General features: G+C 47.6%; 1 protein-coding gene across 2 annotated transcripts in view; it reads left to right on the top strand.

Moving 5' to 3' along the window:
- Window positions 1-12,360, top strand: part of irf6 (interferon regulatory factor 6) — a 33,163-nt gene that overhangs the window by 14,455 nt on the left and 6,348 nt on the right. For both annotated transcript variants that reach the window (XM_073030883.1, XM_073030882.1), the window contains exons 3-7: window positions 5,586-5,790; window positions 6,416-6,495; window positions 8,832-8,865; window positions 10,081-10,224; window positions 10,951-11,343. In XM_073030883.1, the coding sequence (XP_072886984.1) occupies window positions 5,586-5,790; window positions 6,416-6,495; window positions 8,832-8,865; window positions 10,081-10,224; window positions 10,951-11,343 (856 nt within the window). The remainder of the gene's footprint in view (window positions 1-5,585; window positions 5,791-6,415; window positions 6,496-8,831; window positions 8,866-10,080; window positions 10,225-10,950; window positions 11,344-12,360) is intronic.

Consider the following 12,360-nt stretch of genomic DNA (forward strand, 5'->3'; position numbering starts at 1 on the left):
ATGCCTCCAGTGTGTCTGCTTCTACCACCACCCCTGCACCGTGTTCACGTTCCCACCACTCTGTAAAAAAAACTTTACCTCTGACATCCCCCCATACTTTCCTCCAGTTACCTCTAGAGAAGGTGGACATTGTTATAGGAAGCCTTGAGAGGGAGAGGAGCTGATCTGAATATTGTGCTCCCAGACAGGTTTGGAGTTGTCCCTCAGGTTCTTGTCCTTGCGTTCTGTTTGACGTTTATCCTCGTGACTACCTCGACCAAATTCCCACCTATGTTCAAAACTCCACCTCTGGGGTGAAAATATCCTGTCCCTTATTCCTTCTCAGCATGAAGAGGGAGAGGGGGCCCCTCGAGTATTGGAAACTGTCCCAAGAATTTAGCTTCTTGAGCGGGGAGAGGCTGTCAGCCAGAGGGAGACAAGACAGGAAAGTGTGGTCAGAGTTGCAGTTTAAAGAGAGAGAGAGAGTGGCTTAGGAATTCTAAAGCTTAACAACCGAAAGCAACGGTGGAGCTGAGTCTGGTCTCAGAGGGCTTTTGAGTTTAAGATCCGTAAGTGCCAGCAACTGTTGCATGGTGGTACTTTACATACGAGACAGTTTTACAATCTGCTGTTGTTTTTCCCTCCGTACTGCTTTACCCTGACGCACGTGTTTGGAATGATGTGGCTGGGTGGCATGCAAATCCGAGTTCTTCACTGTATCTCTATCCGTATGACAAGAATAAACCAAAAACTTTTAAAGTTCAAAGTAAGTACATTATCAAAGTGCATATATGTCACCACAGACAACCCTGAGATTCATTTTCTTGTGGGCATACTCAATAAACCGAGAATAATAACCACAACAGAATCAGTGAAAGACTCCTCCAGCCAGTGTGCAAAAGACAACAAACTGTGTAAATAGAAAAAGAAAGAAGAAAAAATAATAATTAATAAATAAGCCATAAATATCGAGAACATGAGCTGAAGAGCCCTTGAAAGTGAGTCTATTTGCTATGGGAACATTTCAGTGAAGGGGGTGAGAGAAGTTGATTGAAGTTATCCCCTTTGGTTCAAGACCCTGTTGGTTGAGGGGTAATAACTGTTCCTGAAGCTGGTGGTGTGAGTCCGGAGGCTCCCATTCCTTCTTCCTGACCACGGCAGTGAGAAGAGAGCCTGACCTGGGTGGTGGCGGTCCCTGATGATGGATGCTGCTTTCCTGTGATAACACTCAGTGCAGATGAGCTCAGTGGTGGGGAGGGCTTTATCTGTGATGGACTGGGCCATATCCACTACTTTTTGTCGGACTTTCCGTTCAAGGGCAATCTTGTTTCTGTACCAGGCCGTGATGCCGCCAATCAATGTACTCTCCACCACACGTCGATAGACATTTGTCAAGGTTTTAGATGTCATGCTGAATCTTGGCAAACTCCTAAGGAAGTAGAGGCACTGCCGTGCTTTCTTCATAACTGCATTACGGGTTGGACCAAGGACAGGTTCTCTGAAATAATAGCACCGAGGAATTTAAAGCTGCGGACCTTCTCCACCTCTGATCCCCTGATGATTACCTTTAGTTAACCTTACATCCTTTCCCCGTCCCCTTTAAATTAAAACAATCCCCAGTCTGGAAGATATGAGACTGCAGATGCCAAAATCTAGAGTCACTAACAAAATGCTGGTCCAGTCCAAATGGAGGATCTTGACCCCAAACGTCAACTAGCTATTGGCCCCACCCGCTGACTTCCTCCCACAGTCTGCTGCACAATCCTCGGCCCCTGTAGTTGTTTGTCTTTGATTGAGATACAACACGGAATAGGCCCTTCTGGCCCTTTGAGCCACGCTGCCCAGCAACTCCCGATTCAACTCCAGCCTAATCAAGAGACAGTTTACAATGACCAATTATCATACTAACTGGTGCATCTTTGGACTGTGGGAGGAAAGTGGAGCACCTGGAGGAAACCCACACGGTCATGGGGAGAACCCACAAATTCCTCACAGCTGGTGGTGGGAATTGAACCTGAGTCGTTGATACTATAAAGCAGTGTGCTAACTACTAGCTACCCATAGTCTGACTGGAAAATGAGCGCGTAACTCTCTGCAGGAGTCCACAAAACACAGGAGCAGAATTAGTCCATTCAGACCATTTGAGTCTGCTTTGCCATTCCAATATGTCTGACTTAATATCCCTCTCAACCCCATTCTCCTGCTGTCTCACCGTAACCTTTGACTCTCTGACTAATCAAGAACCTATCACCCTCTGCTTTACAAATACCCAATGACTTGACTTTCATTGCTGTCTGTGGCCATGAATTCCAGTTTCACCACCCTCTGGCTCAGCCTGGGGTCTCCGGATGCCTTGCTTTAACGTATTGGTCCATGGCATAAAAAAGGTTGAGAACCCCTGTTCTAGCTAAAGAGCTTAATAAACATCTCTGTTCTAAATGAATATTCCTTTATTCTGAAGCTGTGCCCTCTGGTCCTGGACTCCCCTACTACAGGAATTAACCTCTCCACATCCACTCTATCTAGGCCTTTCAACATTTGATAGATTTCCCACCCCTTACACTTTGCATTCTTCTAAACTTCAGCGAGTACAGGCCCAAAGCCATCTAACACGACTCGTATGTTAACTCTTTCATTCTTGGACTCATTCTCGTGAACCTCCTTTGAACCCTCTCCGATGCCAGCATATCTCCCCTCAGATAAGGGGTCCAAAACTGCTCATGATACACGAAAGTGTGGTCTGACCTTTGCGTTATAAAACCTCAACTTTTGTATGTTAACAGGGCACAAGTGACAGGGGTTGAATATTGTGGCTGGCTGCAATTTCGCTGGGTTTAGTAGGGTTTGTTTATGCTTGTACTCCAAAGGATCTGTTCCCCTGCCACTTTACAATGTGGGGCTGATAGATTCTGTTCTGTCTGATTTTCAACACATCACAAATTCCCCGTCTCTCCCTTCCTCCTGGCATCACCTCTGATAATTGGATATTTACCGAGACTGGTGATTCTCCTCATTCCAGTGTCCTTGGGAAATTCACCATGGATTAAATTTTGAAAAAATAGAGGGGTGGGGAGAAAAAAAATTAGAAAATCTGGAACGACACACACACAACGCTGTGGGAGCTTGACGGGTCAGGCAGCATCTATGGAAGGGAATAAACCGCCGATGTTTCAGGCCAAGACCGCTCATCAGGACCTTGGTCTCAATCCAAAATGCTGACCTCTCCATAGATGCTGCCTGACTTGCTGAATTCCTTCAGCGCTTTGTGTTTTTCTAGATTTCCAGCATCTGCTGAATCTTTTGTGTGTATGATTAGATAATGATGTTTTTAATTTGTACTAAACTGAAAGGCAAAAAATACCAATTGATACACAAGGAAGTAAATTCCCATATGAACAATAGTAACTCGTTAGACAGAAACTTGTCAAGCCTGGAACGCAGTAGAGCAAGCTGTAACCAGGAGATCTGGGGCAGATAACCAGATGAGGTGGGTTCTGAGGAAGAAGGGGGAATTGAGTGGGAATGGGAGGAGACTAGAAGGAAATCCGTGTCCTGGGATCCAGGCTGTTAGTGGTGTAAGATTCAAATTTATTTATTGTAACATACAGTGAAATGCGTCATTTGTGTTAACAACCAACACACCCGAAGGTGGGCTGGGGGCAGCCCACAAAGTGTGCCACTCATTCTGATGCCACCATCATGTGGCCACTGTGCTTGGCAGAACAAGACAGAATATAACAAGCAACAAAACAACAACAGCCGAAACGGCCTGTCCTCCCTCCCACGCACCAGTGGACACAGATTCGGGCCTGTAAGGACATAACATGGGCACATGCAGAAGCCTGAGTGTGGGGTTTGGGGGGGGGGGGGGGGATGTGGTCAGAGTGATGCAGCCCTGGAGGGTTTTGTAAAACAAGGCTGTGTCACCACGGTAGCACAGTGGTCAGTGTGGTGCTATGACAGCTCGGGGGGTCGGAGGTCAGAGTTCAATTCCGGTGCCGTCCACAGTTCCACTGTCCAGAGATGTGCCGGTTAGAAGGTTAACTGTTCATTGTAGGTTGTCCAGTGAATGGGTGAGGGTTAAATATCTGTGTTTTTGGGCGGCACTGCTTGTTGGGCCAGAAGGGCCTGTTCTGTGTGGTTTCTCAAAATAAAGTAACTAAAATTAAAATATGAATTTAAAAAATCAGTGTTGCCTAACTGGGAGCAGCATTGACTGAGCACTGTCAGCCAGCATTCTGAGCCTGATCGGCCAGTAATCACTGAACTGGGAGCAGCGTTGCTTATTTCCTGGTGGACGGTGTTAATCACCTCTAAGCATTACCCAAACACGAGGAAATCTGCAGATGCTGGAAATTCATGCAACACACACAAAATGCTGGTGGAACGCAGCAGGCCAGGCAGCGTCTATAGGAAGAAGTACAGTCGATGTTTCGGGCCGAGACCCTTCGTCAGGACTAACTGAAAGAAAGATAGTAAGAGATTTGAAAGTTGGAGGGGAAGGGGGAGATCTGAAATGATAGGAGAAGACAGGAGGGAGTGGGGAAGCTAAGAGCTGGGGAGTTGATTGGCAAAAGGGATACAAAGCTGGAGAAGGGAGAGTATCATGGGATGGGAGGCCTCGGGAGAAAGTAAGGGGGAGGGCAGCACCAGAGGGAGAACAGGCAAGGAGTGATTGTGAGAGGGAAAGAGAAAATAAATAGGGATTGGGGAGGAAGGGCATTAGATTTTTATTTATGAGAAACAGTGCATAGTAGGCTCTTTGAGCTGCACCGCCCCCCCCCCCCCCCCCCCCCGATTTAACCCGAACCTAATCAAGGGACAATTTACAATGACCAAATAACCTACCAACCGGTACCTCTTTGGAATCTGGGAGGAAACCAGAGCACCTGGAAGAAACCCTCGCGATGACGGGAAGGATGTCCCAACTCCTCACAGAGAACGGTGAGCTCTGGCTGTTGTGCCTATCGCCGGTTGCACAGTTGACGGGACCTTCTCACATCCTGATGAACACTACCGTAGGGGCAACACGGTAGCGTAGTGGTTAGCAAAATGCTTTACGGTGCCAGTGACCCGGGTTCAATTCCCGCCACTGTCTGTAAGGGGTTTGTACGTTCTCCCCGTGATGGCATGGGTTTCCTCCAGGTGCTCTGGTTTCCTCCCACAGTTCAAAGGCGTATGGTTTGGGGTTAGTGAGTCGTGGGCGTGTTATGTTGGTGCCAGAAGCGTGGTGACACTTGTGGGCGGCCCCCAGCGCATCCTCACACTGTGTTTCAATATTTCTGTGTACGTGTCAGAAGCAAAGTCAATCTATTTTTTTGCACTATTTATTTATCTTGTAATTTATAGTAATTTTATGCCTTTCCACTGTACCGTTGTTGCTAAACAACGGGTTTCATGTTATCTAAGTCAGACCCGATTCTGAGACACCGAGAGTTGTGTGACAAGTGGTGAGAGGTGACGGGACAGGTTGTGTTCTCGTCCTGGCCCGTTTATCGTGGGATGGGCAGCCCATTTCATCAGCAGGACAGCGAGGAATGAGGCGTGATGGTGCACGTTCACGCCGTGTCACTCGAGGGATTGATCATAGTGTGTACAACCTGCAGGCCTGGGCAGTGGAGACGGGGAAATACCAGGAGGGGATCGACGAACCGGATCCCGCCAAGTGGAAAGCTCAGCTTCGCTGCGCGCTCAACAAAAGTCGCGAGTTCAACCTCATTTACGACGGCACCAAAGAGATCCCCATGAATCCGCTGAAGATTTATGAAGTGTGCGACATTCCCCAGGCTAACGGTGGACACAGCAATCCAGGTAGGAAATCCCTCCTGCTTTATAACGATGGTTCTGGCACAGGTATGGACACCAGCTCTTAGTTTGTGTTTGGCAAAAGTTACAGTGAGCAGTTGTTACCATGAATTAATTTTGGGGAGTTTCCAACAGATGGCAATAAGTGTCAGTATTGCTCTTTATCTGCCAACAGTAATGCACTTATGTAGCTGAATTTAATAAAATTTAACATCCCAGAGTAACAGTAAAGCAAGTATAATTTCAGAGGCCAGAGACTACAGATGGGGTAGAACATCTGCCTGACAAACCTGTTGGAATTCTTTGACAAAATAATAAGCAGGATAGACAAAGGAGAATCATTTGATATTGTATACTTGGATTTCCAGAAGGTCTTTGACGAGGTGCCACACATGAGGCTGCTTAACAAGTTAAAAGCCCATGGTATTAAAGGAAAGAGGCTGACTGGCGGGAGGCAAAGAGTGGGAATAAAGGGAGCCTTTTCCGGTTGGCTGCCGGTGCCTAGTGGTGTTGCGCAGGGGTTAGTTTTGGGATTGCTACTTTCCGCAATATAACGACCTTTCGGACCTCGAGTGGGGAGTGAGTTGTGGTGACCAGAAGTAAAACGAGCACGTTGATGTGCGTCTTGCAGGATCGGTTCCGTGGGAGGAAAACGACGTGGACTTGGAAGATGAGGAGGACGACGACTCGAGTTCTCAGCCCCAAATAGAGGTGAGTGGAAATCTTGGAAGTGGGAATATTGCTCAGGAGAACAGTTCCACATCAAACCTTGGAGGTTTTTGCCCATCCTAACTCTCAGTGCTATCAGCTTGAGCTACACTCTGACCAGTCTGGGTCACTGTAGCCAGTGATTGCTTTGTGAGGTGAAGGACACGTTATTGGAGCAAGATCCATTGATACTGAATCGTCTGGGGGGATATCAAAGGTAGACTTTTTTTTTACACAGAGTGTGGTGGGTTTGTGGAATACCCTGTCAGGGTGGTGGTAGAAACAGATACATTAGGGGCATTTAAGAGACTCTCAGAGATGGGTACATAATGAAAGAAAATGGGAGGGTTACTTAGGGTGGAAGGATTAGATTGAGCTTTGGGTAGGTTAAATGGGTGGGCACAACGTGATTGATCAAGGGGCCTGTACTGTGCTTTAATGTTCTATGTTCTTTGAAGATTCCCCGGTTAGGCAGGCGGGTGAGGAATTGGGAGAACTGTCGTGCTCCCTCTGGTGCTTAACAAGCCTTCCATGTTCCTCTGACACCCAGCCTCGAGGTTCTCAATAACATCTGGAATCTGGGAACTGAAATCCCATTCCCATGCTGCTGAGCAGATTGAGCATAGTGCTGTACAGCACAGTACAGGCTTTCCATCCCACAATGTTGTGCTGATCTTTTAACCTACTCCAACATCAATCTAACCTTTCCCTCCTTTCTATTTCTATTGTCCACACTCCTAAGAGTTTCTTAAATGCCCCTAATCTAGCTGCCTCTCCCACCACCCCTGGCAGCGCATTCCTTGCACCCACAATTGTTTTTTTCTAAAAAACTACATCTGCTATCCCCCCTCCCCCCCCCCATACTTTCCTCTTTGAAATTGTACTCCCTGGGGAAAAGGGGGCTGGTTCTCCACTCAATCTATGCCTCTTAACTTCCTGAACACCTCTATCCAGTCACCTCTCATCCTCCTTTTCTCCAAAGAGAACAATCCTGGCTTGTTCCACCTTTCCTCATGAGACATGCTTTCTAGTCCAGGCAGCATCCTGATGAATCTCCTCTGTGCCATCTGTGATGGGATGTCCGGACTGTCTTACACAAAGAGGTTAGAGAGACTGGGCTTGTACACGCTGGAATTAAGGAGATTGAGAGGGGATCTGATTGCAACATATAAGATTATTAAGGGATTGGACAAGATAGAGGCAGGAAATAAGTTCCAGATGCTGGGAGAGTCCAGTACCAGAGGGCATGGTTTGAGAATAAGGGGTAGGTCATTTAGGATAGAGTTAAGGAAAAACTTCTTCTCCCAGAGAGTTGTGGGGGTGTGGAATGCACTGCCTCGGAAGGCAGTGGAGGCCAATTCTCTGGATGCTTTCAAGAAGGAGCTAGATAGGTATCTTATGGATAGGGGAATCAAGGGATATGGGGACAAGGCAGGAACCGGGTATTGATAGTAGATGATCAGCCATGATCTCAGAATGGTGGTGCAGGCTCGAAGGGCTGAATGGTCTACTTCTGCACCTATTGTCTATCTCTAAGGCTTCCACATCCTTTCCATAATGAGGCAACCAGAACTGAACACAGTTGTTGTATCTGAGAAGGAAACAACTCGACCCATTTACAGTTCACACAGCCTTGTTTACTTCACCTTCCATAGGACCAGAACGATGCTATTCGGCCCATCAAGTCTGCTCCACCATTCCACCATGGCTGAGTTATTTTCCCTCTCAACCCCGTTCTCCCGCCTTCTCCTTGTAACCAAGAACCTATCAACCTCCACTTTAAATATAGCCAGTGACTGGGCCACCACTGCAGTCTGTGGCAACAAATTTCACAGATTCGCTACCTTCTCCCAAATGAAATTTCTCCTCATCTCTGTTCTGAAGGGACAGCTTTGTCCCAGCCCTGTTAATGTTTTGTTTATTTAGCGATACAGCGCAGAACTGTCCTGCCGTGCTGCCTGCCCGCCCAGCGATCCCCTGATTCAATTCGAGCCTAATCATAGGTCAACTTACAATGACCAATTAACCTACCAACTATTGTATCTTTGGACACTGGGAGGGAGCCGGCACACGCAGAGGAAGCCCGCCCACACACGGGAAGAACATGCAAACACTTTTTTTTTTACAGAGGACACCAGAATTGAACTCTGAACTCCGACGCCGGGAGCTGTAATAGCGTTGCACTAACCGCTACACTACAGTGGCGCCACAGGTCAAGTTCTCTGTAACGTTGTCAAATCCTATTTTGATTGTTGCGATTGTCCCGTCGAGCAATGTACATCTTGGCCGTCCGTCGGGTTACCTGCAGTTGTACTAATTTCCTCCTCTTCTTTGTGCAGATGCAGGAGAGCTTCCCATTTCTCAACCTCAATGGTAAGTGTTCTTGGTCTTTGGCCCTGCTCTAAACCTTTCTCACTCATGTACCTGTCCAAATACAGTACCTTTTTAAAATGTTATTACTGTCCCTGCCTCAACCACATTCTCTGGTAGCTCATTCCATATGTTGGCCATTCTTGGGTTGGAAAAACCTGCCCCTCAGGTTCTTACTGAAGTTTACTACAGCCTGAAAGCACATACCATCAGGCTCGAGGACAGCTTCTATCCTGCTGTTATCAGACTCTAGAATAGACCCTCTTGTACAATGAAATGGGACTTGGCCTCACAATCTACCTTGTTATGACCTTGCACATAACCTGCACTGCACTTTTTAGTAGCTTTTACCCGTTAATCTTAATTGTGAATGTTTTACCTTGTTCTAACTCAATGTACTGTGTAATGATTCGATTGTACGAACAGTGTGCAAGACAAGCTTTTCACTGTATCTCGGTACATGAGAGTAATGAACTAGCACCAGTAAATTCCCCCCACCCCACCCACCTTAAGCCTCTGTCCCCAAGGCCCGGAAAAGACTGTGCGTTCACCCAGTCCATGGTCCTCGTGATGTTATACACCTCTATAAGGTCACCCCTCATTCTCCTTTGTTGTCCAGTGAAAACAGTCCCAAATCACTCTATGTGTCTCCCTATCGGTCTTGTGAATCCAGCCAAGATTCTGGTTGGTGTGGACAGGTTGTGTCAAATGGCTGGTTGCGCTGTGGTGTGACCCGAAGTAAATTATGGCAACTAGGCTGGTCAATGTTAATTAATTTTAGCCATAGCTGACCCATCTGGGAATTGGCAGTGAGGTGCAGCCAATTCTAAGACCAGAGGACACAGCCTCAGACTAGAGGGATGTCCATTTAGAATGGAAATTAGGAATTTCTTTAGCCTGAGAGTGGTGAATCTGTGGAATTCTTTGCCATAGGCAGCTGTGGAAGCCAAGTCTTTATGTATATTTAAGGCAGAGGCTGTTTCTTGATTGATCAGAGCATGAAGGGATACAGAGAGAAGGTAGGAGATCGGGGCTGAGGGGAAAATCGGATCAGCCATGATGAAATGGCGGGGCAGACTCAATGGGCCAAATGGCCTAATTCTGCTCCTATATCTTGTGGTCCACTGCAAAGGATGTGACGGGTGCAGTGTAAGTGCACGTGTTTGCTCGTCAGTGCTGATGACTGTTACTGATGACTGTGCAATTTAACTTTTGCAGACTCACCGATGCCTCCAGCAAGCGTTGCCAGTTGCTCTCCCAGTGAGTGGATAAAGACCGACCCTGACCAGATCCTACAGGGAGATCCTCACTTGCCAGCAGAGATGTTCAGTACGCCAGAAACGTGGATCAGCTCACTGCCCAGTAAGCACATCAAACTGTAGACCCGCCTGTTGCTCGTGTCCTCTTCAATAATAAGTGTATTAGAATATAAAAGCAAGGATGTAATATTGAAACTGTATAAAGCACTGGTGAGGCCTCACTTGGAGTATTGTGAGCAGTTTTGAGCCCCTTAACTTCGATAGAGTGGATGTGAAGAGGATGTTTCTTATTGTGGGAGAGTCAAGGACCAGAGAACACAGCATTAGATCAGAGGGGCATCCCTTTAGAGCAGTGATGCGGAGGAATTTCTTTATCCAGAGAGTGCTGAATCTGGATTTCTTTGCCACAAGCGGCTGTGGAGGCCAAGTCTTAGTGTGATAGATTGTTGATTAGTCAGGACATGAAGGGATACGGGGAGAAGGCAGGAGATTGGGGCTGAGAGGGAAATGGATCAGCCATGATGAAATGGCAGAGCAGACTCGATGGGCTGAATGGCCTAATTCTGCTCCTATATCTTATGGTCTAAGTTGACTTTGACTTTGTATTAAACATCCTGGTGAATCTGCTCTGCACCCTGTTTGGTGCAATTGTGTCTGTCCTGTGTTGTGGTAACCTGAAATGAACACACTGCTATGACTTTCCAATGTTATACCACTGTGGTTGTCCAACTAAACATCAGAATGTACAAATGTATAGTTATGGAGTTCTCTTCCTTTAGATTGAAGCACATCACTCTGGTTTTTCCTTCTTCCCACTTATTCCACTCAGTGACAGACCTGGAGATCCAATTTCAGTACCGGGGCAAAGAGCTGGGACCTTCCCTCACCGTCAGTAACCCACAGGGATGCCGCCTGTTCTATGGGGACCTGGGGCCGATGCCCAACCAGGAGGAGCTCTTTGGTCCGGTTTCGCTCGAGCAGATCAAGTTTCCTGGGACGGACCACATCCTAAACGAGAAGCAGCGCCTGTTCACCAGTCGGCTGCTGGACGTGATGGATCGCGGGCTCATCCTGGAGGTTAGCGGGCACGCAATCTACGCCATCCGCCTCTGTCAGTGCAAGGTGTACTGGTCTGGACCCTGTGCAGGGGGGAGCGCCATGCCGCACGTCATCGAAAGGCAGAAGAAAGTTAAACTCTTTTGCCTAGAGACCTTCTTGAGTGGTGAGTGGTTTGATGTTCCAGGCCGATTGATCACATGTCGGTTTATCATTGTCACACAGTGAAAACCTTCTCTTGCTCACTGTTCAAACAGATCAAATCATTACACGGGGTATTTAGGCAGAGCAAGAGAAAACAATAACAATGCAGAATAAAGTGTAACAGCTGCAGAGGGAGTCTGAGGAGGCCCTCCTTCAGTCGATCATGGAGGTTGCGTCCTAGCTGTCTAGGTGATAGCAAGCCAAGGCTGCATGATTTGGAGAGCAAGCTATTGTCCTTGCAGCAGGCTGCCCCACGTCATAAAGCTCATTGTCTTAAAGCTGGTGGGAGCCACAGCCTGACACAGGGAGAAGACTGCAAATACCCTTCCAGTAGGTCCACACAGGATCTAAAGCAGCGATTCCCAACATTTTTAATGCCGTGGGCCCCTACCATTAACCAAAGGGTTTGTGGTCCCCCGTTGGGAACCTCTGATCTATGGACCTGGCCAGGGACACCATCTGGGTCACAGCTTCACCCTCTGGGTGTCTGTGAAGGTGACTATAGGTTTAGGTGCACTAGAGACCATCGAGGTGTGTGCTGACATACCCATTCCTTTCCGTTCAAAACCCGCATAGGATGTGTTTAGATCATCAGGAAGGGTTGTGCTGTTGTCAGCTTTTCTGCTTCATTCTCCAGAGCACGCAATCCTCTGTCTCTATCTGCTCCTCATTACCACTGGTCACCCCACCTTCCACTGTTTTCCTCAGCTAAGACGTCGTTCCACGCAGCTGAGGAGCCAGCTGTCAGAAGGGGTGGTTGAGGCAGTTGGACAGCTGTGTGGATCGGGAAGGTTTAGAAGGTTGTGGACCAAACATGCTGGATGTGCGGAATTTGGGAATCGTGCATCAGAGGCTCCCCAGGATTTTGCCTGCATTAATGGGGGTGAGCTGTAAGGAGAGGTCGGGCCAGGGGCTCCCAACCTCGATTATGCCATTGTCCCTTACCAACGAATCAAGGACTCCAGATTGAAAACCGCTG

The sequence above is a fragment of the Hemitrygon akajei genome, chromosome 27, assembly GCF_048418815.1.
Source record: "Hemitrygon akajei chromosome 27, sHemAka1.3, whole genome shotgun sequence".
In the NCBI taxonomy this organism is placed as follows: domain Eukaryota; kingdom Metazoa; phylum Chordata; class Chondrichthyes; order Myliobatiformes; family Dasyatidae; genus Hemitrygon; species Hemitrygon akajei.